Source organism: Colias eurytheme, chromosome 1 (assembly GCF_061535395.1).
Source record: "Colias eurytheme isolate Ceu_HAF_F1 chromosome 1, ilColEury1 Martin Lab GWU primary, whole genome shotgun sequence".
NCBI lineage: Eukaryota > Metazoa > Arthropoda > Insecta > Lepidoptera > Pieridae > Colias > Colias eurytheme.
This window is the reverse complement of record NC_142980.1, coordinates 13,957,809-13,984,681: the sequence shown is the minus strand read 5'-3', so window position 1 is coordinate 13,984,681 and position 26,873 is coordinate 13,957,809. Positions and strand designations below refer to the sequence as shown.

Here is a 26,873-nt window from a genome sequence, read left to right as displayed (position 1 = left end):
TAGACAACACTTTTATTATTATTTCCTACATTCAATTCATATACGGCAATAATACCTGTCCGTCCTCTCTTTTCCTAAATTTTATTCAAATTATTATTTTTATCTACCCTAAGATAATACCCTCATAGAAGACACGGGCCTCATATGAGGGACTGATCTTTGTCGGACTAACCCAGTCCTGGGAACATTACGGGTTGATGATGATGATTCACAAAGTTATTAACCAAATCTCTTGTTCCAGTTACGATGTGGATGGGGAGAGGTGGACGGGCGGTGCGCGGCTGTGCGCACACGCTCCGCAAGCGAGTGGTGGCGTGTCTGCTGCTGCTCTTTGCGGGGTCGCTGTGCACGGTCGGCATCATTAGCTCCGGCTACTGTGAGTATATACTATTGTGGTCTTCTTATAGGTTTCAAATATCCTGGTGCAGGGCGGCTGAAATGTTTTCAAAGCTAATCGGTATCAAAATATATACAGGGTGTCTCAGGAAGGTCTGTCAAACGGTGCCCCAAAGGTAGAGCACTCGGGGATAGTCAAGTAATTTTTGGTAGTCAAGAAGTTATAATTTTTCTCAAATTTTAGACGGGCAAGAAAATTCTTAGTATTCTGATCATAATTGAGAGATTTTATTTTGGTATTTAGCTAATGTCACTCTGTATATTTTTGGATACAGATTAGCTTCTTCAGGTAAGTTCCACAGCTTCCTGATAAGCTCCGTTTAGCATATCTGTCTGCTATAATTGCGGATGAAGATTTAAAATATTTTACAGAAAATTTCAAATAAGCAGGCCTAGATAATTGGAAGACACTTCTCATTTTTTTCAATTTCAATAATATGAAATTGAAAAAATGCAACACGAATTTCTATTACAATCGAATTTTTAGTCAAAACTACTTTCGCTTTCAATGTTTTGTCAATTTATCCTTTTATTTGTGATATTGTCTAGGCCTGGAATTACATACAGCAACGCCAACTTTATGTTGGCCTACATTTAGCAACGCCAACTTTATGTTGGCGTTGCTAAATGTAGCCTTACCGTGCAAAATTAACCAAGAGTTTAGTTGATTATACTATGGTTGACTGGATATTGGGTATAGACAAATGTTCCAGGATTCCGGAATGTATAGAATCTGACACGTGCGTCAATTAATTTCGGGTCCAGAACCTATGCGAATATTCGATCCAAAATCAAACGATACTCAGTGTCTGAACATAATTATTTTACCACAATGTGTATTGTAGAGCTAGTACAGGACAGGTTATTATAGTGACAGAAGTGAGGTTGTAGGCAGTTTGAGCGAATTTCAGTGAAGGCTATTGGGCTTTTATTGGCAGATTTAGAAAGTCAGAATATTGTTTGAATATTGCTTCCATAATAAATTTTAGTGTTTAAATTTTAACCATTCAAAGATACAATGGTACCCTTAAAACTTAAAGAATGCGCATAGGTATTCATGTTTGCGATATTTTTGCCGAATCTAAAAGGAAGGCTTTAGTTATATAAAAATGAGAAAACAGAGTTAGGGCGAATACCACGAAAAAGATCAGCCATCGATTGTATGCCTTTAAAGGATTTCGCTAGATATCCACTCAATAGATTCTGCCTTGTGTTTTGAAAAATGTCCATCACGCTAGTTTGGATGGTTGCAGTTTTTTTAGCAACGTCGTAAAAAGTTTGTGTGCCTTTGGCATCCCAGCTCTCCAATATGGATTGTTTACGCTTTTTAGGGTACTGTAGTGAAGCAACAAAACGCGATTTTGTTCCTTTTTCGTAAACTTATATATATAGGTATAATGCAGTGGTGACTCACTGGTGATGACCCTGGACTTATAATCGATAAAGGAGGTTCGAGACCAGGTGAGCGTGCAGAAATAAATTGATTTTTCAATTTAACTAAGCATGTTATCACCTCAGCTCAGACGGTGGAGTTAAACGTCGTGAGGATACATGTCGAAGAATCAAAAGTTCAACGACATGTCACATGTGACATCCGCCAACCCGCACTTGGCCAGCGTGGTGGATTATGGCCTGTACCACAGGCCTGTACCCTTATAGGAAGCTCGTGCCCCAGCAGTGGGAACGTCTATAGGCTGATGTTAGTTTTAATTGTAAACAATATGGACTATTTGAAAATGCGGCTGTGGACAAAGACATAACCAAAAATTGAAAAAAGAAATATAGATACCAAAACCGACTGAAAGTTTTTACAAGAATTGCATGTGTAATCTCTTCATTGAGTATTTAGTGTCCCAAAGTGAGGACTACTTTTGTATATGAATCATCATCATCAGCCCATATATATTCCCACTTCTGGACAGCGAGCCTCCTTGTAAGGACAAATACATTTTAATTTTCCATAACCGATGCAACGTAAGGCTCACTATATCTACAAGGACGTAACATGAATGTACCACTTTCCATTTGAACAAATTATCTTGTCGTAATTATATAGTGCTGGATGTTATTTTCGTTATTTTTAAGTGTATTAGTTATCAGGATTGTATCTGTTTTAATCATTCTATCTATTTGCGGTTTTGCTTTAGAATGTTCCTTTAAATTAAACATCCTTTATTCAGCCATTTTAACTAAAATGTCATATGCGGAAAGATTTTTACTTAACAATTTCAGACCATAAACACAGTTCCATAAAGTACCTATTTTCTAATAAAATTTTCTCTTTTGTTAACATTCAAAATGTTTTTACCGATACAATAACATTAAAATCCTCTTTTATAAGTTTACGAGTACTATCAGCATTTTAGATTTTCGTCATAAATATTTAATAAACTCGCTGACTGTTAACTTGCTGTTAGAAACACAGTTGTGTCATTGAAACTGTCAAATATGACAGACATTTGATATTTAAATAGCCTCCAGGGTTACCATGATGTCTTAAAGCAGTATTATTTTCCAATGTGGGAAAGTGATGGCGCTAGACGATCTATATAGCGCTGTCCTTTTTCCACACTGGATATAATACTGTTTTATGACATCATGTTACGGGGCAGAAATCAGAAATCTAACTTTATTTATAGTCCCGATTATTAACTACTGACAGACATTTACGGTGAAATTTGTGTTAATTGGTATTGAACGAGATATTTTTGGATATGGTAGGATTTATATTGCTACGATTTATTAATAGGTATATTGGTTGAAATATGGCGTCATGGTTTAGGTATGTGGAAAACATTATTGTTTTATTTTAGGAGTAATCTATAAATTGTCTCCGTAGAATTAGCTAAATAAAACCTTCATCGTTATGCATGAACTATTTTTATTACTCTTATTCTATAATCTATAATCAACTTAAATTCTGCATTATTTTGTACAAACACATTTTAGCTCTTCCTTTTTATAGATTGTTTTGACAGCTTTTATAAACAAAGTAACATTAGATTCAAACCCTTTAATTACAGCATAATTAGTGTGTTTTTGTAAGAAGATAAGCGGATTAAAATAAACAGGGGTATAAAATAAATGCATTAGTGGTTCAAAACAACATTTTCTAGCACAAAGGATTTATTATAAAACCAAAGATTTATCTCAGCTTTCAGCTAGCTTTTAATATATCTACGGAGCAGGTATGAAAATGCTCTTTAAATCTAAATAAATCTAGGCATTATTAGGATGTTATGTTAGAATAATGAAAATGCATATATCTATTATATGGACTCCCAACATATTAGAATTGTTTTTTAGTCTGTACAGCCCCCCTAGACAAGTGGCTTTCTATTAGCGTAAAGTTCAATAGAATAGATTATGAATGTATGAGATTGACGTTATCAATCGTCGTCGTCGTCGTAATCAAACGTCAATCTCATACATTCATAATCTATTCTATTGAACTTTACGCTAATAGAAAGCCACTTGTCTAGGGGGGCAGGTAAGGCGTATTCTTTTCAAACGACCTTAACGACCTACCTATTAGACTAATTGCTATCAACCTTATCCAATAATTTTTAAAGCATAAATCGTAAAGTTTCGTAATATAATTTACCTGACATTTAGCAAAGTTCAACGCCCCCATTTCGGGTACAAGGAAGTTGCATTTCACATTGTTTCTCTGTACCGTTTTCGTAAAGCACCACTTCAAGTGTCTAAGAGACCACCTTTTTCAGGCTTAAATAAAGGACCTCACGCAGCACGACTGCGTGAGGTTAAATGTCACAAAATATGTAGATTGTAAGCCCTAAACCGCAACTCTACATTGTACACTTGGAACATCAAAGCGTCAAAAGCAGTTCGTATGTGAAGGACAAAATAGCGCAAATTTGACATTTGTAAATTTGCAAAAGCGTACACCGGCTTTACGCATTCTGAAGTAAGTAGTATAAATTACAAGCACGTTTGATGACATGTATATGTCGTGGTCATATCGTAGATTTGATCATTTCATGATATGAGTGGCCATTTCACGAAATGGTCGCATATCGTGAAATGGCCAATTTAGTTTGGCCACATCATGATGTGGTTTGGGCAGATCAATGATAAGAAATCGTTTCACGATATGGCCAATTAACGCACGGTTTTTTCATGAAATGATCAAAATTATTTGATCATATCGTAAAATAGTTACATTAATCGTTGGTAGAGGCGCTGCAAGCATAAGATGGCGGCCGCTGGCGAAAATTAAATTATTCGCAGTTAAAAACTTCATTATTCGTTTAATAACAATATTATGAAGAAAGTCATAGCAAAGAATTTACGACGAAGAGGTACGAGTACTATGGAAAATGTGGATATCTTATATGTATTTAAGAAAAAATGCGACTTAAATAAAATAATTTAAGAAACTACTACTATATTATTATAATTGTTTGTTTTTTAAAAAGCGATCCGCTTCTGGCACTCGCCGGCCGCTGCCGCGGCACGCTCGCTTTGCTCGCTCGGCTCGTGCGTTGTTTATCAAAGTCTAACCTAACCTAACCTAACTGTTTTCTATTGCAAAAACGATTCGCTTCTGGCATTCGCCGGCCGCTGCCGCGGCACTAACTTTAATGACATTAAACAAGTTTTTAGAATATAGTTATTCTGAATTTTTTTTTATATTTTATGGACTCTTTTATATTTTATACGATCTGGCCAAATGTGGATGACCAAATCGTGAAACGTTGACGATTTAACGATCTGATCAAACTATGTTGGCCATTTCACGATATGCGACCATTTCGTGAAATGGCCACTCATATCATGAAATCCGAATTTATAGGCAGTCACCGAATCTTCTTGGTGTAGGGCGTAATGTAAACAAGGTACAGCTCCATTATTTAATGAGACTAATTAAAAAGTCTCGGTCTATTGGTTCAGAAAGGCGACATTCCATTTTCAGTACAAAGGGCTGATATCACTTTTACCTCTATAAAACAATAATAAAATCTGTGCACGTCAAGTGCAAGCTAAGAAACATGATTAACTATTGCCTTAAAAAAACAATGAATAAATCAAATGTAAAATTATTCTACACCATTCACAAAAGGATGCCAAGCTTTTATTCCCTATGTTATTTAAGAAGTATAAAAATAACTGAAATGCATCGTCTGCACTTCTATCTTCAATTAGCTATTGCAACAGATATCCTTGTGATTGTAGATATTTAATACAAAGTACTTTTTAATTAAATAACTAAAGCCAATAAAATTCTCAGTTTGCACTGTTTCGGATTTAATAGGAAATAGTTGAGCGTAATGAAGTGTGAATGAGCAATCTCAACATTTAGTTCTCTCAAGATTTCATTAGTTTCCTTTCTTGATTCTTGAAAGATAGATCACGTTTCCTTTCTTGTATTGGATCTTTGTTTTTCTTTTTAAGTTCTCAAATAATTGGAAGTGTTGAATACACGTAAACATTGACGCATTTTGTTTACCGTGAGTATTTTAAAGAGATCGGTTTCTTTGGAAAATTTCCCAAACAACTGTTTAATTATTTTATAGCATCACCTATTAACCAATTATTCAGTCACTGCGGTGATAAGAATAGAAGTAATAGAACATTAAACTTTTTGAAAAACATATCTATTAGTAAAGTCATCAATTCATTTCAAAAGCTTCATTAGGTAATAAATCTCATCGAATGGTATTAATTAAAAAATAAAATTCTAAAATATGAAATTTATTATTCCCGCCATAATAAGGTATCGTGTCATGGACGCAGACTAATTAATTATAGAGACTGATTAATAGGTTATTTTAAACCTACCGCTTTATTTTATACGTTTTATATATTTTAGTTCAATCACTGTCTGCAACACATTCATCTAGATGGCAATTGAAGGCTTGTAAGGCTTTTAAGTCTGCTATGAAATTTCTAAGTACATTATAATCTCTATACCTTCGGTACCTAAATACCGAATTTAAATGCGTTAATTCATAAACAAAAATCTTTGAATTTTGGTGGTTGATATTTACCTAATGACTGCGCTAATTTGTTTTTTGGACCACTCTTGTTGTGTAATAATATTTAATCTATAGTCTTCCTCGATAAATATATATCCAAAAGTGATAATTTTTCAAACCGGACCCGTAGTTACTGACATTAGAGCATTGAACCAAACAAACAAATTCTTCAGGTTTAAAATATTAGTATTGATGTCGTTATAATTAATTATATAAGTGAGAGAGGTGATGAGAACAGTACATACATAGGTGCGAATAGTTGTTAATTTTCAAATAATTTGCAGTAAGTAACAGGATCATCCTATTATCGAAATTTAAGCTCTCCAACTTTATCCCTCGGTTGTAATAAAAATACAAGGACACATAATATCATCGTGAAACGTGAAGAGAACCTCTAGAATATGAAAGTCGAATATTGAATACGTATACCTACGTCCTACAAAGAGTTAAGAGCGTTCAAGCAATAAAGGGAACTTTTAATATTGAATATCCCATCTCGTTATAGGATCATTATAAACTTTTAACTTACCATTGGAAGAAACTTGTTCCCACGACACAGGGAATCCTAGGAGCAAGGATTCTCAATGACTACGTATATACATATAACATAATATTTTGGAAAATAAAATTATTGTTTGTTTGTTTATAAAGCATAGTGAGATAACTATAATAGGCGCTTAGAAAAAAATGTTGTGTGGTTTTATGAAACCACGGTAAAAATGAAACTGTTCGAACGGTTCCGAACACTGCTTTGTGTAGCGCATGTCGCGTGACGGTCGGCTGCCGAGTAGGTATACCTACTCGGCAGCCGCGATACACGCGACATGCGCTACACAGACCAAAAAGTTTGAGACGATGTAATAAAAGTTTCACTTTAATAAAATATTTTTAACGGATTTTAAACGCAATTTATTCATTACATTATTTTCCCGACGTTTTGTACACTTTGCAGCGAGCATAGTCACGGGCGCCGGCAGACTAAGATGTTATACGTCTTGACGGTCAATATAATGAATCCGTTAAAAATTCTTTAATTTCTAAATGTATAATACTCGCGTAAAATCAAACACTAGGAAATACTATAATATTCGCTGTTTTCCTCATACTAGTAAACATTTCAGTTCGTTGAAAATATGAGTCTTTCGTAATACTGATGGGCTGCTTGTTCAAATTGAAGGGAAGAAATCGCGGTTATATTCATGCTAATGCTGATTTAAAAACTGACACATATTTATTTAATTCATATGAGTTTGCTATAATAGTGACTGCACAGCCCCCCTAGTCAAGTGGCTTTCTGTTAGCGTAGCGTTCAATAGAATAGACTACGAATGTATGAGATTGACGTAAGCTGTAGATAAACGTTATCTACAGCTTACGTCAATCTCATACATTCGTAGTCTATTCTATTGAACGCTACGCTAACAGAAAGCCACTTGACTAGGGGGGCAGTACTGATAAAGGGACATTATGTCATACATTTTAATAAACATGAAAATCAGGCACTCATATTAAAAAATTCGTTAATAATCAAATATTTTGCAACTGCAAAATGTTTCCGTATTATTTTCAGGACATAAATGGACAAATGATATTGAATTTTGTGCAGAAAACAGATAGGAAAGAATGCTTTGTAATAGAGCTATTGCCACACCCCGGACACTCCATACAAAATTATCGTTTTGACAGTCACACTGTAGAGACTGCAAATGTGTGTGTTAACGCTTTATGGTTGGCACATTTGTGACTAGCGTAAAAAAAATTCGCGTTTTTCTGATGAAATACATCCGTAAACAGCACAATATTTAACCATTTTCTACGAAAAACGATAATCACAAACCCAAAATAATAAAATTACTTTAAGTCAATTTGATTAATGTTGTCAATCTTCGTTGCGTATCGTCCTTGCAGAAAAATGCGGACCATTTTTAGCCTGATCGTGCGGGGTGAGGTAAGTGTTTAATTTTGGCGGGAGGCGGAGAGTGTCCGTTCTGTAGCGTTTAGCTACTATTATGTATTCTGTGCTATTGCGCTCTCTTTGAACGTAAAAATTGGTATAATTGAATCGCTGTAAGTCACGGAACATTATGAACCTAGCTTCATTTAAGTGGGATATACAAAGCCTATGTTTTAATATTTGTAATAAGTATAATAATACGAGTGTGTATGTATCAATTCAGCTAGTACTTTTTGAGTAATTGTGGACGAAGACACATATTATTTAAAATAAAGTCCTTAATATAAATCAAACCATTTGCGTGTCCGTTTGAAATTCTATTTTTCATTACATTACCGTTCATTTACATATTTTTTCATGGGTTTTTCTACTGAATAATATTTTTTGGGTAAAATACATTATTTTACTGTCACTGACCCATGATAATTGTACAAAGTTTGAATTAAATCTGTCCATTTCAAGTGGGTCAAAATTGAGTCAAAAAGCAGTCGTTTTCATACAAACATAAAATTATTTTTAAAGTATTGTACAAAAATAATTAAAGAAAAAAATGTCTCTGGACTATAATCCAGAGGTGGCGCGAACACCCTGTGATGACGGGTGCCTTAAAAAAAAAAAAAAAAAAAACAGAAAAATCTATTAGAAGCGTGTTAAAAAGGAGGCATAGTCTTACAGCCTACAATATACACATTGTTTTGTTTATTTACTTATTTTATTAATTTTCGCGTGTAATTTAATATGATTTCATTTGTACATATAGAAACGCTAAGCTCAAAACGTTTATATGCAAAGATAATTCGATCATTATTACAGACCGGTTGCAAAATTAATATCTCATAACAGAAACAAATAGCTTCGTAATGAAGTTGCAATGTCTATTGCTACTGCAAATTTCATTAGTATCAAATTCGGGTAGATCATAATTAACTCGAAATATCGTTAAATCGAAACACGAATAATTTTGCGATGGATTTCAAAACCATAATAACCACAAACAACGTTAAGTGTACTACAATATTCATCTCAATTTTCGTTGATTTGAAGTTTCCGTAATCAGTTATTACAGTGTACTAATCCATAATGTAGGTATTGTTAAACTCTTTTCGACCTATATGTTTTTATGTAACCGACATGTATTTTTGTAATCGACTCCTTTAGATTCTATTGTATTGTAACCCACTGTCTACACAAGCAAGTTCTTATGATCTTATACCACATAGATTTACTGTTAATTTTATTGTTTTTTAACCTACTAAACGGACAGATTTAATTCAAACTTTGTACACTTATCAAGGATCGTGTTATTTATAACTATATTTATTATTTCTAATACATCTAAACATTAAAGAAATAATAATATAGCCATTTTAATAATTTCTAATACATGTGCAAAATTCTAAAACTGTAACAGTAAATATTAGTACATTCAAAATGTATCATTTATGATGTTATAACGTGCCGTCTCGCCCGCAGACAACTTGCAAAGAGCTTTATTCAGAGCTTGTCGGACTTGAAACTAAGTAATATAACATAGTAAAAGCTTTCCTCTCCTGTTTATTCACAATTCATTGTTGTAACTGGTTTCATTCGGTACATTAGTAGTACTTAAAGTATCGGAATAGTTCTTGAACCTATTTGGGAAGTACTTTAGTATGTGGTTTAAATAAAGCTTAAAGTTATTTGTACCTAATAAATTTTAATTATACTTAGCATCTACAGGTATACAATTTTTTTAAGCGATTTAAGAAATTATAGTTATTTTATCGGTAGAATAGTTTTCCGCTTCAAGATGAAACTTATTTTTATTGTTTTTTTTTAACATACATATTACATCAATACTAATATTATAAATGCGAAAGTAACTCTGTCTGTCTGTCTGTTACTCAATCACGCCTTAACTACAGAACCAATTTGCATGAAATTTGGTATAGAGATATTTTGATACCCGAGAAAGGACATAGGATAGGTTTTATCCCGGAAATCCTACGGGAACGGGTTTTTCTTTGAAAACGCGGGCGAAGCCGCGGGCGGAAAGCTAGTAATTACATATAAATACATCATCCGACAAATAAGTTAAGAAAATTACGTGCATTTTAACAGTTTCCTTTGAATATATAATAAAATAAACCCATTAACTCATCATGAATGGGAAGTTAAATCCGTATTTCCGAAATGTTAGTATAAGATCTTGGATTTGATTCAATAACTTTTAATCGTTAGACGTGATCCGACTTTAGAGGAAATCGAGATTCAAGCTTGCAGGTATTCAGGTATTCGGAATAGCGGATATTAGAACTATATAGTAAATTTGTATTGCTGTATACGTCATGTGAATTGGATTGATGAAATATAATATATTTTCAGAATGTAGGGATGCACGTATTGCAATGATAAATATCTGTTATTCTGTAGTATTGGAATAATTGATCGTCTTGAAAGTTATGTTTATATCCCAGTTTACTTTGTTCTGATTTAGAACAGAAAGTCGACTTTACGTATGTTTTTCGATACAATATTATTGATAAATAAAAAAAGCTTATTTTAACTTTTAAAGAATTATTATCGACTCTAAAAGCTATGTGAATAAAACGCAAATTTCAGTACAAATCGTGTTAAACTGTGTCAATTCAGAACACTCAAACCAAAACTTTTCAAGTCACTAACACCGTTTACGAAACACACCGTAAGTTAAATTTAAAAAGTTTAAAATCCTGATTAAATTGAAATCGCTTAGCTCCAATATGACGCTTTGATAAACTTGTACGTGTAAAAGGCGGAAAATGTAAACATAATAAACTATTTCATTCGAAATTTTCACATACTTTTATTAACTTTGCGAACGCTTTCCGACGTTATTTTTCTTTGACATGGCGTTGAATTAAATTGCTTTGCACTAAGTTTCGCTTCTCTGCTAATAAAGGAAACGCTTTTTAATCGTGTAATTGTTGAGAGAGTTTACTAAGTCCTTGTTTAAAACTTTTGTTTGCTGTGTCAGTTTTAAGAGTAGGTATGCACGATTATAACTCGTATCAAGTATCTCTATTACTTTTTTTTAAATAAAAATTTTATACATATATACTTTCACAAGTTATCTTTAAATCCGTCCTGATTCTACGTTGCATACGAAAATATTATTCATCCAATTCGCAAAGGAAATGAGTCAGTCATTTTCAAAAACTTCCTAACAATATACCTTTCTTGTGGGCAGACTCGGGGATCCTCTTTGAGTTGCAGTTACCTTTCACAAAACACTCACAAACATTTACGATTCGCTCCAGGAAGCTATAAATGTATTCGATAAATCCTGTAACGTCGGAAGCTTGTATTGTACAATATTGGATTAAAATTTCAAGCTTGAGAACTGTCTAAGCTTTCCACATTTTAGACTGGATATTGAACTTTAAAAATCATGTATTTTTAGACGTTTTCACATTCATACAAAGATTTGAGATACGTTCAAGTGATTTAAATTCTATTTTAAGAAATTGATTTTCATTTATGATAAAAGATACTAAGAATTTACTTCATAACGAGTTTTTCATGAACGGGATAGTTAGGCAGCCAATGAATTTAAATTATGCTAAATTGTAATTGAATTTTAAAAGAGTAATTATTGACATTCTTGCCTCTTGATTTTTCTCGGAATCTGTGGTGGAAATTGACTCATTAAAATACTTGTGAAAGTTTGCATAGATAAAAAGATTGTAGTTAGGAGTTTAAATGGGATTGATAAGTAACGCATAAATCCAGCCTCTGCAATATCGTATACTAGCCGCTTATTCCGGCATCGTACGAGTTGATCTTGTTATAAAAAAATAGCCTATCTCACTTCTGAAAAGCTTAGTAGAAGTATCTTTCTCTAAGTGAAAGAATTTTCATTATCAGATCAGTACTTCCGAAAACAACCCCTACAATCCAGCAAAGATACCTTCTGGGAAAGCTCGCTCTTTCTTAGGCTACATCTTCTCTTAAGATCAGGCGAGATCGTGGTCAATCACTTCCCTATGCTAAAAAAAAAACAATTAAAAACTTTAGGTTTAGGTTTAAAGACTTTATTACTCATAAGAACAATTTAGGAACATGGAATTTTACCTCATCATGACACAGGCATAGATTTCATAGTGCCATATAATTCTAGTAGTACTTTACAAAGATACTTTCACCATAGTATCCACCCACGAAAATTGATCCTTTATTTCCTACTAGCTTCCGCCCGCGACTCCGTCCGCGCGGATGTCGGTCTTCGCGTGGATGGTTTATTTCTCCATTTTGAGTAACTCTGACAATAACATCTTATAAATATCTATTGGACCCAAATACGGCTAGGCCTATAATAATACCCAACGTGTGTTCGCGGTTCTACAGAACAACGTCTATGGATAAAACTGAAAAATTAAGATTTTTCTACGTATTTTTCCAGGTTAAAAAGTATCCTATTTTACGCCCAGGATAATAAGGTATAATTATACCAAGTTTCATCGAAATCGAACCGTTAGTTTTCACGTGATGTCTTCACATACAGACAGACAGACAGACAGACAGACAAAAATTTTTTTAATCACATATTTTTGGGTTTGGTATCGATCCAGTAACACCCCTATTTATTTTTTCAATATTTTCAATGTACAGAATTGACCCTTCTACAGATTTATTATATGTATAGATTATCCTAATAGCCCTGTTCTAGTAACAGGTTATACCTTGATTGGGTGATTGCTTCTGCGACTTGTAGCGTTATATTTTATCGGTTAGCTGAACGACTTGACAATTGCTTTGCATTAGTGGGTGGCATGTTATTTATATCTTGGGTATGATTGATGTGTTTTGGTTTTGGTAGTATACATACGTTGTGTAAGACAGTATAGTAAGTAACATATGTTGAGGAAGACTTGAGAGAGTACTTTCTGCTTATAATTCACTACTCATACATAAAGTCTGCTATTACTAATTACACATTATTAGAAATGCGTTTTTCAAACGCGCTTGCTTGACACGTTATTATATTGTACGGAAAATGTACTTTTAATTAAATTATAATTAATTTTAAACGTAAATAAATATGTACATTTTAAATAGTAATTGCAAATGTTATTTTAAATATAGCTTGGGGGTGTTTGGTGGATACCTGGAAACATCGACAACATGATTTATATTAAAACGAAATATAATTGTAATTTATAAAATCATTGCATGTTCCTGATAGCCGAGATAATTAAAATTGTCTTTGTGTATTGATTGCATAAACAAAAACGAATGGTGAGAATAGCTTTGAAAAAACCCTTGCGTGAATAAAACGCGCGTTGAAGTGGAAATGCTCGCTTTTCAGTTTCACATTGTACTTATTACACATGACATGGCTGTATCCGATAACTTAACATTTAAGCCGAGTAATTAAATCCTTTGCTAACTATCGGTTCCAGGAATAGCGTTTGTTTTGTTCGCTGTTAATTGATGCTGTTCGTTATTTAATTGTTTAGACTACACATGGAAAGGATAGAATTCCTTTGGAAGTTTAATGTGTACTGTTTTGTTGATGTTTTTCATGAATATCGCTCGGATTGTGAACAGGCGCAAATAGCGTTGGAAACTTATATCGTTTCGTGAGTACCTTTAACAGAATATTGTACGTCGAAGTTGTTCGATATTTTGCATTACATTGGAAAGATTGGCTATTATTTTCTACTTCGCGAACGACGAGACAACTAAACAAAAGATCACGTCATCTCAAGGTATAGGTTTACCTTCATAATGGGTTCCGTCTACGTACTTGCTAGTTTCATTTAGTTACTGTATGAAACCGAGGTTCTTGAGACTATTTCAATTTGAGACGTTCCAATTTATCTATCAGAAGTATTGGAAATGTGCTTAAAGTATTTTCGTATTCTCCGGAAATGGAATTCGTCTATGTTGTATTAGAATCTACATCATTAGTTGATAATGTACAGGGACTTCGAGTTTGATTCGTTAAAATAACTCATTTTTATTGTAGTACCTATGGAAAACTTTAAAAGCAAGGATATATAATTGAAATACAAAAGAGGGCCTTTATTTTTTTTGCGTAGTTTATGCTCCAATTTGGTCTTCTATTTTCGTAAATTATTTTCTTAATGATGTTTTGTTATTGACTTGAAGCAAAAACAATTTTCCGATGAATCTCAAAGTCCCAATTAGTGTGGAGTATGGACGATAATTATGCCCAACGTTACCCCGAAAACACGGTAAAGGTGTTCACTAACAAGCAAAACATGTTTAAATAGGAACCGAATTTTCACGCGAATATTACGTCGCCCACAAAATGAATTAGTCGATGACGCGGTTTCGATATTTCATGTTTTAACCCGATTTAATTGAGTTTCGTTAACGTGGACTAGCTTCAAGTAAAAACAGTCGCACAAAGCTTTGTGACGTCACACTGGCAAAAAAATCACCCGGGTCACTTCAGAGCGTGAACGCTCTAACGTTCCTTTATGCGCTTGACAGCATGTGTCATCCGCTGACGTCGGGAACTGCTTGAATTGCTATTGAGGTCAAACAGCGCTGCAGCGCTTTGTTGCTTATATAATAGAGGGCTTTCAATTCCTTGATTGATGTCAAACTACGTAGTCTTGGATTTGTGCTCTAACATACAGTACTCCCAAAGTGATAATGCGCATAGAAATCTTCGCCACTGTTCGGCAATTGTCATATTCCGTGAGTGTCCGAAGACGATATGTATATAGAGTGGTTAAATGCATTTTCTTTATTCATAATTAAGTAGAATTATATGATTTGTGCTAAAAGAGAGAAATATTGATTTATAAGTAACGAAATTTGTTTGGATAATTCCATAAGTGTTGGATTGATTTACTTGGAAAATTTTATAATAAAGAAGGTTAAAATAACATAAGGTTTATATTAGAAGAAAAAAAAAATGGTTTTAAAACATAGGTTTACTTTAAACTCCTCTCGCGTCGGGAGCGCGCCCCACCATCCGTGTGCACAAGACAGTGTATGTGCATATGCATATACACACATATATATATTTAACTATCATTATAGTTACTTTACTGCACAAACACTGATCATCACAAAAAGATTAATCAGAATCAGGGAGTAGGTCATTTTGATATTTTTCATGATCATTTTGATGATCATTTTGATTGATGGTCATTTTGATTGGGCATTTCTGATATCATAGATTCATCAGAACTTTCATTATAATTTGTCTGAAAGAAAATATATGCGCAGAGTTAGGCATATTTTTATTTATTTGTTGTATAATTCATTATGTATCTACTAATATAGGTACTATAAAAAAATATTTATTTCTATGCCTATTTGCTTATTTATGCGTGCATATCTTTCTATTAAATTTGTTATGTCTAAAATATCATAATTTTAAAATGTTTTTTCTAGTACTTAATGTCTTAATATATATATTTGTAACTTAGGTATTTTTAATTATTAAAAAACACATGAAAAATGTTAGTATAGTACCTATTTCACAAAATAAATAATTATAATTTGAATAAGATAATAAAATTTAAATTCACATTTGAAAACAAAGCCAAGAAGGGTACGTAACAGCAGCTCTATATAATTCCGCACAGAGAGAATACGTGCGGTCACCACCAATAGATATATAAAGACGACTGACGGATTATCGAATTTTTTGACTGACAGGCTACCGTCACCTACCGCTCGAACTGTTTTCGATTGTGTATGACTCTGAATTGACTCCTATTTCTTTCGAACAAGGTGCAAGATGCAAGGGCATTGTTTAGGGCACTTACGATTCAATGATTCGGGGTGATTCGGGTGTTTTTGGAAAAACGATAATTAGCGAAGATCTGTATGCGCATTATTAATTTTGGATTACTGTATAAGGATATGTTAGAGCACAAATTGCGCACACCTTGATGCGGGCAGACTGTCGCCAACATATAATATAGAGATAACATCAATATCTATATTATACAATGTTTATTAAAATTACTTTTCTTTCAGTATTATACCAGAGAGTGTAGTTGACATATTTAAATGAGATTCATGAAAAACTTTACGGAAGTTCAACGGAAGTTTATCTTTTTCTATTGCTGTATAGGTACGTAGCTCGTAGAAACATAACAATTACAACTTACTTACATAACTATATCGGTTCTAAGCATTTTCTCATCTATAACTTATATTTTTGATAATGATTAGATAAAATAATTTTAATTCATCAACTCAGCATAACCAAAATATTATTCATCTAAAAATTAGGTAAATTTCCTCTTTGTATTTATTGCTGTAGGTAACCTACGAAAGATTTGTTAGTTAGGTAGGTAGGTGTAGTCAGCCTACAAAATAGGAGGTACAAATCATTTTTCTCTATAATATTAGTGTCTACCTTCTCACTACTACTACTACATACTTACTGGCGTACTAGAATTTTATTATACTTCCGCTTTTATAAAAAGGAAATTTATTTTTAAATAAAAAATACAATCAATTTTATCAAAGCTAAATGAAATCAAACATACATTACTGTTAATCAATTCTATACTCGTTACTCTTATCAAAATGCATTACAAAAACAATACAATCTCCCAAACACACAAAACCTATAGATTCAATAAAAACCATTAGACACGAAGTGTTAATCCAGACTCCAATAAGGCTTATGCCTTTACTCGGCAGATGCATCGATTAATTCCCTCTTCCTGTACAAATAAATTCTCCATAGATTTTGAGCTATAAACCGCTAACGGCAAATATGCTGAAAACTACGCATCGTTTTGTAAAAATAGTTGAGTTTATCTTCCGGTGTTCCTTTCTGATAAGTCCATATAATATTTTAATAGTGTCCATTCAAAATATAATTTTATAGCGATGAAATGCTTTATACATTGGAAATAAAAAAAAATTATATCAAAAAAATAAAGTCATGGTGATAGCTGTTGCAGGTTCGAATCCCATCACATTATCGAATTTTATCTATTCTTTAAAATTCTCATTGTCTCTACATAGGTACATTTGGAGTGGTTCTTCTCCTAATCTAAGCTAGTTTTCATGACATCAAATATAGACAACACAACTGAAATCAAAGCGGTTTGAACTAACAAGCTTGCCATCTATATTTGATAAGTTCGCAAATAGAGGCAAGTACTAACTCGACATTAATCGGTTTTAGAGCAATTACGTACAATTACTAGTATGTTCTCGGCGGTGAAATCATACATAGTTTATAATATCGAGTTACGGCTTATAGTTATGGTTGTTTTTGTAATGTGATTAATATTATGAAGTTGAAGTGTTTGTTTCGATGCTAATAAAATACTAGTTCCAAAAAATTGTGTAAAACACATGAGTGAACTAATAAATTAGATAAAAAAAATTGCCATAAAACTCAAGGAGTAAATAATTTTGTCATTTTTATAATATCATCATCTTCCAAGGCTCTACTGCTGCGGATGTCTTGACCTTTTACAACAAACTAAAATTAAATTCACATTATAAAATACCAACTTGAAAAGAATCGATCAAAGTGCCAATTGATTGAATTAATCGCGTCGTAAATTAATTATTGTAACAACACCAATATTATCGGAGCAGTGTGAACGATAATAATTATACTTACTTTAATTGTACGCTGCGTTGGGTTCACTAGGAGCAATTTGTTCGCGGTAAAATTCTCGCATAATAAACCCGCGACCCGCTGAAAGCCCTGAAACAGTATTTAAAAGCTATACCCACTAACATTGTATGTATTTTCAAGTCTGGCGATAGTTAGCAGGCTATTTAGGAAGTTTGACAGAAAAGCCGCTCTTTCCTTTATCCACGCGGGTGAAGATGGGGCGGAAAACGAGATACACTATACCTTAGGCCTTCCGTTGCTTGCAAACAATGCCATTATCGAGCAAATCACTTGTACTTTGTTTAGTTCACAGAACAGTGAAGTATAAATAAATAAATGCAGTGGAGTTTAGTTGGTGTTAAGCACTCGGAGACAACCCAGAGTCATATACCTACCCTCTAGATTTGCATACAAGTAAGTGAAGTCCCATGTCCCCTAGTGGGGTAAGGCGCAGATGCATTATAGGTACATCTGTTTCACCGATCGATTTTCTTTAGGGACAAGTAGGTGATCAGCCTTCTGTGTCCAGCCAGACCGAGACATTTTTTTTCTTTGTCTCGTCGTAATTTGTTAAAATTGTGGTGCCATTTCTAAAAGTGTACCTTTTCATTATTTTACACGATTTTCTTTTTACGGTCACCGATCAAAAGATTGTTAATGTACGGACACCAATTTCGCTACGCTCACTTTGGTTTCCTTTGTGATTAACATTGTAACACAATGGAACAGATGGAAGTCAAATAATGTATATTTTAAAAGGGTTTTAACGTTCTGAACATCTATGTTAAACTATAATCCTATCATCCAACCACTTGAAGATTTATTTATAATTCACTAGGTTTCCGCCCGCGGCTTCGCCCGCGCAGTCAAAGAAAAACCCGCATAGTTCCCGTTCCCGTGGGATTTCCGGGATTGCGTCATTTTCCCGGGATAAAAAGTAGCCTATGTCCTTTCTCGGGTATCAAAATATCTCCATACCAAATTTCATGAAAATTGGTTCAGTAGTTTAGGCGTGATTGAGTAACAGACAGACAGACAGAGTTACTTTCGCATTTATAATATGAAAGTATGGATTGTGGATCTACACAAGTATATCTTCCTGTTCGTCTAATTTCCAAATGACTACGCCTATGGTTATTACCAAGCGAACGGTCATTTGCACAATAGTTACACAATTTTCATTAAAATTTAACACCAGATGAAAATCAACTAAAGAGCTGCCTATAACATGAAAAATTAATCAACTCTTGTAATTTGAACGTCAATCACACCCTTACCCCGCTGTCCACTGTAATAATTTAATTTAAAACTACAATACATTAATGATTACCGGAAAATTGAAACCCTGAATTTCTGGAACAAAATTGTCACATGAGATGTCAGTCTGTTTTGTCCGGAATAACAATTTAATCAACGTCACGTATTCGAGTGTAGTTAAGTGTTTGAGGTTAGGGGAAGGTCACACCGCACGCGGTAGCGGGGCGGAAAACTTTAGTAGTTAAGTCTTGACAACTTTATCTTTGTCTATGTGTATGAATGCATGTCGAATTGAACCGCATAATATTGCTTATATGACATTGATTTCAAACTATTTCACTATGAGTTTGCGTGAGTTAAGTGCATTAGTTCTTCTTAAGGATGTGAATAAGAGACGTTTTAACTACAATAAATATTTAATTTATTATATAGAGATTATAAATTTGATTGATAGATTTTAAACATATTACAAATAATTTATTTCATACATCACCATTAACGTAAGGTAAAAATTAGCAACATACGTTATACCATATTCGATATCATGATTTTTTATATTTCGTTACCAGTCATTATATTTTGAACTTAGCAATATATGGGAATTCAAAAACAAAGTACATTTTAATTATTATGAAAAGCTAACTTTGCAACTTCGCTTAAATAATCGCTTCCGCTAAATTCCGCTTTCCTCATCATACATAATTTCTATCTAAACCAATACAATATTCAATCGAGAAGAGAGATTGTGCCATCTGTATCTGTGAGATGACTATTTCGTAATCTCGTATGAAAACAGACTTAGTATATTGGTTATAAGTGGGCATCAACTGAGAGGAAGTGTCTTCCCTACCGGACAAAAAAGTTTCTATATGAAGGTCCTATCGGGGAAAACGATGTAAATAAAAATGCAACTTTTTCAGTTTTCTACAATAATATTGTTTCTATTTTACGAATAATAGTATTTTTTTTTTCGTGAGTGCAGTTAGTTAGCCCAAACATGGCCGCTATGAGCGTTATATGAGAGAAATACTATGTAATAGTAGATTTTTCATTAATCATCCATCATTTCCTTCATGTGTTATAAAGTTCATTACATCATCCTTGCACTATCATTATTGAATAAGTATTACGACTACTGTATTTTCATATAGTAGATATAATTCATGGGAAAGTTTGTTTATAGGATCAAATTAAAGACACCCTAACTTGTGTTTACGTCACTATGTATGTACGTGTGTGACGTTTAGTAGTGCGTCGATTGTGACCACACTTTTGTACAAAATGGAAATAAGTTTTCATTAGGTAACTGAATGTTTTAACATAATTTGAAAAATGTTTCTGTTCTGCGATTAAAATGTAAATTTAAAGCCGAAGGCCATTATTTTTCTTTGTGTGTAATTCGGTATGGTTATTTTAAAATGAAATACAACGTTTCTAATATATAATTGCCTATTATTACGTATATATTGCCTATAACGCTGTATGTTTTATATCCAAACAAAACAGTTCACAATTTAAAGAATATGTTTTTCATTACCGTTTTTTTCGTATTTAATCGTCGAGTAAAGATTCATCATTAACCTTAGTGTACATTGTAAAATATGCTCTCATCACCTGTCACATCACAATCATTTATTCATCATCATCTTTTTTTATAGCGAGCCCTCGCGTGCGCAGGCAAGCCTTACCTAGGAGATTTGGTAAGCATTGAGCAATTTTAAACTCTAAAGCTGCACACATGCACGATGTGTAAGCTTTACTTATATGCGTTACATGAATTCAAAAAGCATGTTGAATTGTGTGGCGTCCATTGTGAGTTAATCTCTGTCACATAGAACGCATTCTTAGCGTGCTTCAGAGCGCTAACCTGATGCTGCGCTATGACGCCGTGTTTTGTACTACGATTATATCGTCAAAGAAAGCGACACGCTCTAAGGGTGATTTTTTAGTGACGCCTTCGCCGGCACGAACTTTGCGTCTCTTTGGATCGTTTGATTGTTCTCAAAACCGCGCTGATGGCTTGCGCTGACGGTAATTCGACAACTATGAGGCCCTAAACTAGTAAAGCGTCACTGATAAACCAAACTTCGTGCTAAGTACGCATCCAATCTGACAAAGCCAATAGCGTGTATTACAATTTACAATACATCGCGGCGTCTAGCGTATTGACATGCGCCAAGAACGCATTATACATATTTGTCAAAGCCTTAATTCGCGTTCTATCTGACAAAGCCTTAATTGTGTGCTTATTTTATCGCATGGTTACACGGATTTTGTGGCGGTTTGCAATCAAATATATAGCAAAACGATATTGCATCGTATTGATTCAATTGCGTGAATTTGCTTACCGCTGTTGTCCTATGCGTAGGGCTGTCAATACTGTAAAATTAAATATTCTAAAAAGATAATAAAAAGCTTGAAGTTAAAAAATAAGGCTTATCAATTTTCATTTTGTAGTTAAGGTTTTCTTTGCGCTGGTTTATCAACATTGCATTGAATGGCTTTTTCACATTGCATGATAATTATTTTGTGCCATATTCATTTCGTTGCTTTAAATTATAAACATATGCATATTCATAACTTTGCCATTGCTTTTCCGTTCATGTTTCAATGATTATTTAAATAAAAACACAACCACCAATGAGTTAATGTGTATGAAAGTGTGTTATTTATGTAAAAAAAATAATGTAAAAAACTCTATCATTGTTGTCATACATTTTAAGAAATATCATGAATGCCCTCACATGTAATATATTTATGTCATTAAAATATATGTCTATTAAATATTTACTAATATGTGTATAATCTTAATATAATTGTCCGTATTTAAGCAAAAAGGAACCACCCAGCAAAAACGCACTTCTGAGATATCAAAGGATTTACAAAAACATTTGCAGCTCTGTTAGATGAAGTAAAATTAAAATTTATTTTATTTAAATTCATTGATAAATTACTTATTTAAGTATGTGTATATAAATTTGCTCTGAATATTCTTAAACTTTCTAGATAATTAAGAAAATGTGCATGTGGTTCCTTTTAACATTTATCAATTGATAGGATTTCTCTTATACAAAAAGGAACCACATCCCAGGGATTTAATGATATAAATGAAACTATGTATTTATAATATCGTAATTAAAGCTTTAATTAATAAAATATATAAAATAATACTTATATAGGACGTTTATTCGACGTTATCATCAAATTGGATTTCGAAATCCACCATGTCTAGTCCATCTATGTGGTCTTCTATTGCATCATCACTAATGAGACCGTTATAAAAACTGTGCATCTTGTGGAATGAGATGTAATATGGACTGAATATCGCTAGAAGGTGAAGAAAGCTTCTCCAGAGGCAGCGACGTATAAGGTTCGCAACGAAGAGTTCCGTACCATTATCTATAAAAACGCCAAAAAAATCACGGCTTATTGTATGGGAGCTTCTTAAATATTTATTAAGCTATTGCATAGCCTCTAGCACACGTCTTTTTTATTCTGTTTTTTAGTATTTGTTGTTACAGCGGCATCAGAAATACATCATATGAAATTTCGACTATCTAACTGTCACGGTTCATGAGACAGAGGGATAGACAGACGGACAGCGGAGTCTTAGTAATGGGGTCTCGTTTTACCCTTTGGGTACGGAACCCTAAAAATCATACGCAACAGTGGCAACACTAGCAAAAAATTAAATAAACTTGTTAAAATTTTGAATTTCGCAGGCTAGGGCCTTGTTCCGGTCAAAACAGTAGCCGCGCGAGTTTTAAAATCAAACAAATAATTATATGCGCTGAATGATGTGGCTGAATATACTGTACTGAATCTGAATCTAAACGTATTTTACCAAAATAGTAGGTAAGTAGGTACCTAGATCATCGACAGTTATTTTTAAAACAGGGTTTAGACTTTAGTAGTTTCATCTCACAATGACAGCTGATGAATCGTAACAAAATGATCTCTTAATTCGACTCGCCGCGCCTTCGTGAACAACGACATTGTCGTTAAAATACGTAAATCCACAGAGGATTCCTCTTGTACTTACTTAATGAACTATCTTCTTAAAATCACACCACAATCGGGAATGAATCAAAAGTGGATAAAGCGTACCTGCATCTCAGATTCAATAAGTTCTTAAATGCATTAAATAAAACTACTTACCCGTTGTATCTTCATTATTATCTTCGTTGTTCGTCTCCAATGCTTTTATTACCCATTGCTTGCTTATTTATTTATTACTAAACATTTTCACATTTAATTTTAAAGTTAATTAACAAAAACAATAGAACTTACTTCGCGGAGGAAAAAAACACCGTCACGTATTCGAACTACTTCGCTGAATGTCACCTATATTGACAGCTGATGTTCGACGTTTTACTTAAAAAATTGGAGTTTTGCACTTAAGTAATGAAATACGTTGTTTAAAGATGAGAAGCATTGTAACAAGTCAAGGCATTTGGTTCCATATAGCGATGATGGGTTTCAGAATGTTTTACAATATTTATTTATGCATAATAGAACCGAATACTTGTGGTTTTATTTTGCAATAAAAAATTACAATTAAATTATGTATTTATTTTACGCATAACCATACCACAGAAACCTGGTTCCATTTTGTGTATTAAAAATAATTGTTATTAAAAGAAATATGTGTAATGTATAATAGTACCAAGTAGGTGTGGATCTGTTTTGTATAAAATGACATGATAGTAATATCGTTTATTTGTTTGAACAAAGCAGTCCCGTGGTGCTGTGGTTCGGTTTTGCTTAATATGGTATTATTCGTTGTTGCTGGTGGTTCCTTTCTGCTTTTAGTATACCTTGTTTCCAACGTAAAAATCATGTGGTTCTTGTTTGTATAAGAATTTAGACCACTTTTGAATGAGTATTCTTCAATAAAAGTAAAAAACGAAATTTGTCGAGTGGTTCCATTTTGCATAAATACGGACAATTATAAAAATATATGTATTTTAATTTGAATATATGAAAAGCATTAAAATATTTGTACAGCACTGATATTTTATTCATTTGACAAGCTATAATTTTCTTAAATGTTTCCAATTTTTTATAATGCACAATAAGTAAGTAAGTAAGTAAGCAAATAATGCTAAGATAATAAGTTTACATTAAGGGTAATAAAACTAATGATTGTAATGAAGATTATGTTTCAACTACAACAAATAAGTCATATTTAAATATAACTACACAACGTATTTATTATATTCAACGTAAAACAACGTTTTGTATAGTTTTATGTAGTATACGATTTTAAAAATATTAAATAGATTATAAATCGATAATATTGCCGATTAAAGTGAAAAAGTTATTTTACTTAGGGCCTGTTTAAAATAAAACTTGAAGTCTCATATTATAAAACAATGATGTCCAATCTAGGATTCCACAAGTACACACTTCCAACCTAAACAAATTATCTACTAAATTATTTTATCTAAATATTAAAACAAACACGTCGCAATCTAATTCCAAAAGATAAAATAAAAAATCTACTTCCTACCTAAATAACAATTTATTAAGTGCGAAAATTCAAATTATTGCCTAATAAAGCCAAGGTATCAATTTTAGCAGCTGATACTGTCAACACTGCAGTGTCTTATCCACTGCTTATCTGAAAAGGCGGCTATGGCCGAACGCCAAGTATAAAGTTGCCTGGTTAAGTATAAACTTTCCTACCAGGTTGCCTGGTAGAGATTGCTGTTCAGCAATAAGGCCGCCTTATGTACAAATGATGCCTTTTTGTGATTTTGTTCTTTTTTTTCTGCTTTGTTCATTCATATTTGTGCAATGAAGTATAATAAATAAAATAAATAAAGTTGTTTTTATATGAAATAATTAAAATTAGGTACCTATACCGTTTAAAAACGGGCATAAGGATCCATTTTAATAATGTGTTATTGTGGGTATGATTCTTTGTACATTGTATGTTTTTTTTATATGCATTTACCGTTCGAATTAATAATTATCTGTGTGAACATAATCTTTGTAGTTAAAAATAATAGTCTGGTTTAGTCAAAGACAGTTCTTTATTGACAATATTACCCTCAACTCATGCCACGAAATAAGCATAATTAAACAAGGTCGGTTAATTTTCAAAATCCTTTAATAAACTCGTAACTTCAATTATAACGAAGGAAACTTCTATCCTAAAGAACGTTAATTAATTTACTTCTTATTAGTATTTAACTAATGAGCAGGGAATCTGTTAACAAAAGGAAAATAACCTTACTAATTAAATGTTAACAGTCTGAAATAATTTATTACAATTCTAAAGAATACCCTAAACTGGAAGCGGCTTTGAGACAAAATTATAGTTATAAAGAATCATAATTTAATTCAAGAACTCTAATGTTGATAATTTCGCTAACAATGGAGCAAAAAAGAAACATTCCATGGGGTTTTCAAACTTGTCTAAATATACTGTACAAAAATCGGAGTTTTTGAGTAGTTTTCTATGTCCAGTTTTCAAAGAGTCATTCATTAGTATGACATCTGTCATACAGACGGTGTGTTTTTCTTTATTTTGTAATATAGTAACACTACCAAACTATATGTGGACGGAACAGAAAACATTGGAAAGGTAGCTTTGCGTTTTTGATGGTCCCTTGTTTTAACGAATCTTAAATAATACTTCTGTAAATTACTGAAATGAAATACCTTTTCCTTTTTAAACGTTCTTCGTGAAATTTTGTCATCAATCAATAATATAGGAACCACTTTCAAAATACTATATGATACTAATACTTAATATACCACCTATAGTATATAGTATTGATTTGTCGCACATAGCAACTCATTAAGATTTATTAAAACATAGAACATCAAAAACAACAAGCATTGCGAATTTTAAAACCATACCGCACCTCATTAATCAACACTTTTCACCCTGTTTTCACGGCAACAGCTCACTATTTCAATTAACCGATAGCCCGAAAAACAGCTCAATTTAAAGCGTTTTTTAATTGCTTTCACGTCCATCGGCAGAGATCAATTTGCTAGTAGAGTCAGGACCAAAGTCCGATTCGGCTAATGCAATTGCACCCTACATGCCCAAGGCATGTTTTTGAACAGCACCTTGATGATTTCACAAGAGAATGCTTTGAAATGTAACTGCTCAAAGCATCCATATCTATTGCAACTATTCCTGCACGCGTAATCAAATAAGCGTGCCGTTTGCAATGTACTGTTTCTGTTCCTTCAGGATTATATCTCTCATATAATATTTGAGTGTAATTATATAATTAAAACATTATCTATCAATATTTACAATATCTATTATAATATATATTTCTATACTTTAAGGGTTAGAGAAAAGTTTATATTAAAATAAATTTGAATCTTAAACTCTGTGATATTTAAACTATGATCGCATTGCAACTTAACATTAGCATTACAAAGTTAGTTCTTGTATTCGACCCTATACTATTTGATACGAATTCCTCTAACATAGCATAATTTATATTGCAAAAGCGAATAAACAAATGAAACAGTCATATTTTACAAGAAAATTCACTAACAGAGTTACTACGAATCATTTGGAAATGAAGATTGCTTAAACGATTTAATAAAGCACTCTTCAAATGAACGCCTTTTCGGAGTTATTTATTTTCATCAAAATTCAATTCGATCGTTTAGTTGCAGCAACTAGGGAATCCAA

General features: G+C 32.9%; 1 protein-coding gene across 1 annotated transcript in view; it reads left to right on the top strand.

Annotated features, from left to right (window-relative positions):
• The first annotated feature begins 244 nt into the window (after positions 1 to 244).
• The window catches only part of LOC149911353 (alpha-1,3-mannosyl-glycoprotein 4-beta-N-acetylglucosaminyltransferase A-like), a 44,846-nt gene continuing 18,217 nt past the window's right edge, over positions 245 to 26,873 (top strand). Inside the window, exon 1 of the mRNA XM_090106599.1 lies at positions 245 to 376. Coding sequence (XP_089962725.1) covers positions 247 to 376 — 130 coding nt within the window. The 5' untranslated portion in view covers positions 245 to 246. The remainder of the gene's footprint in view (positions 377 to 26,873) is intronic.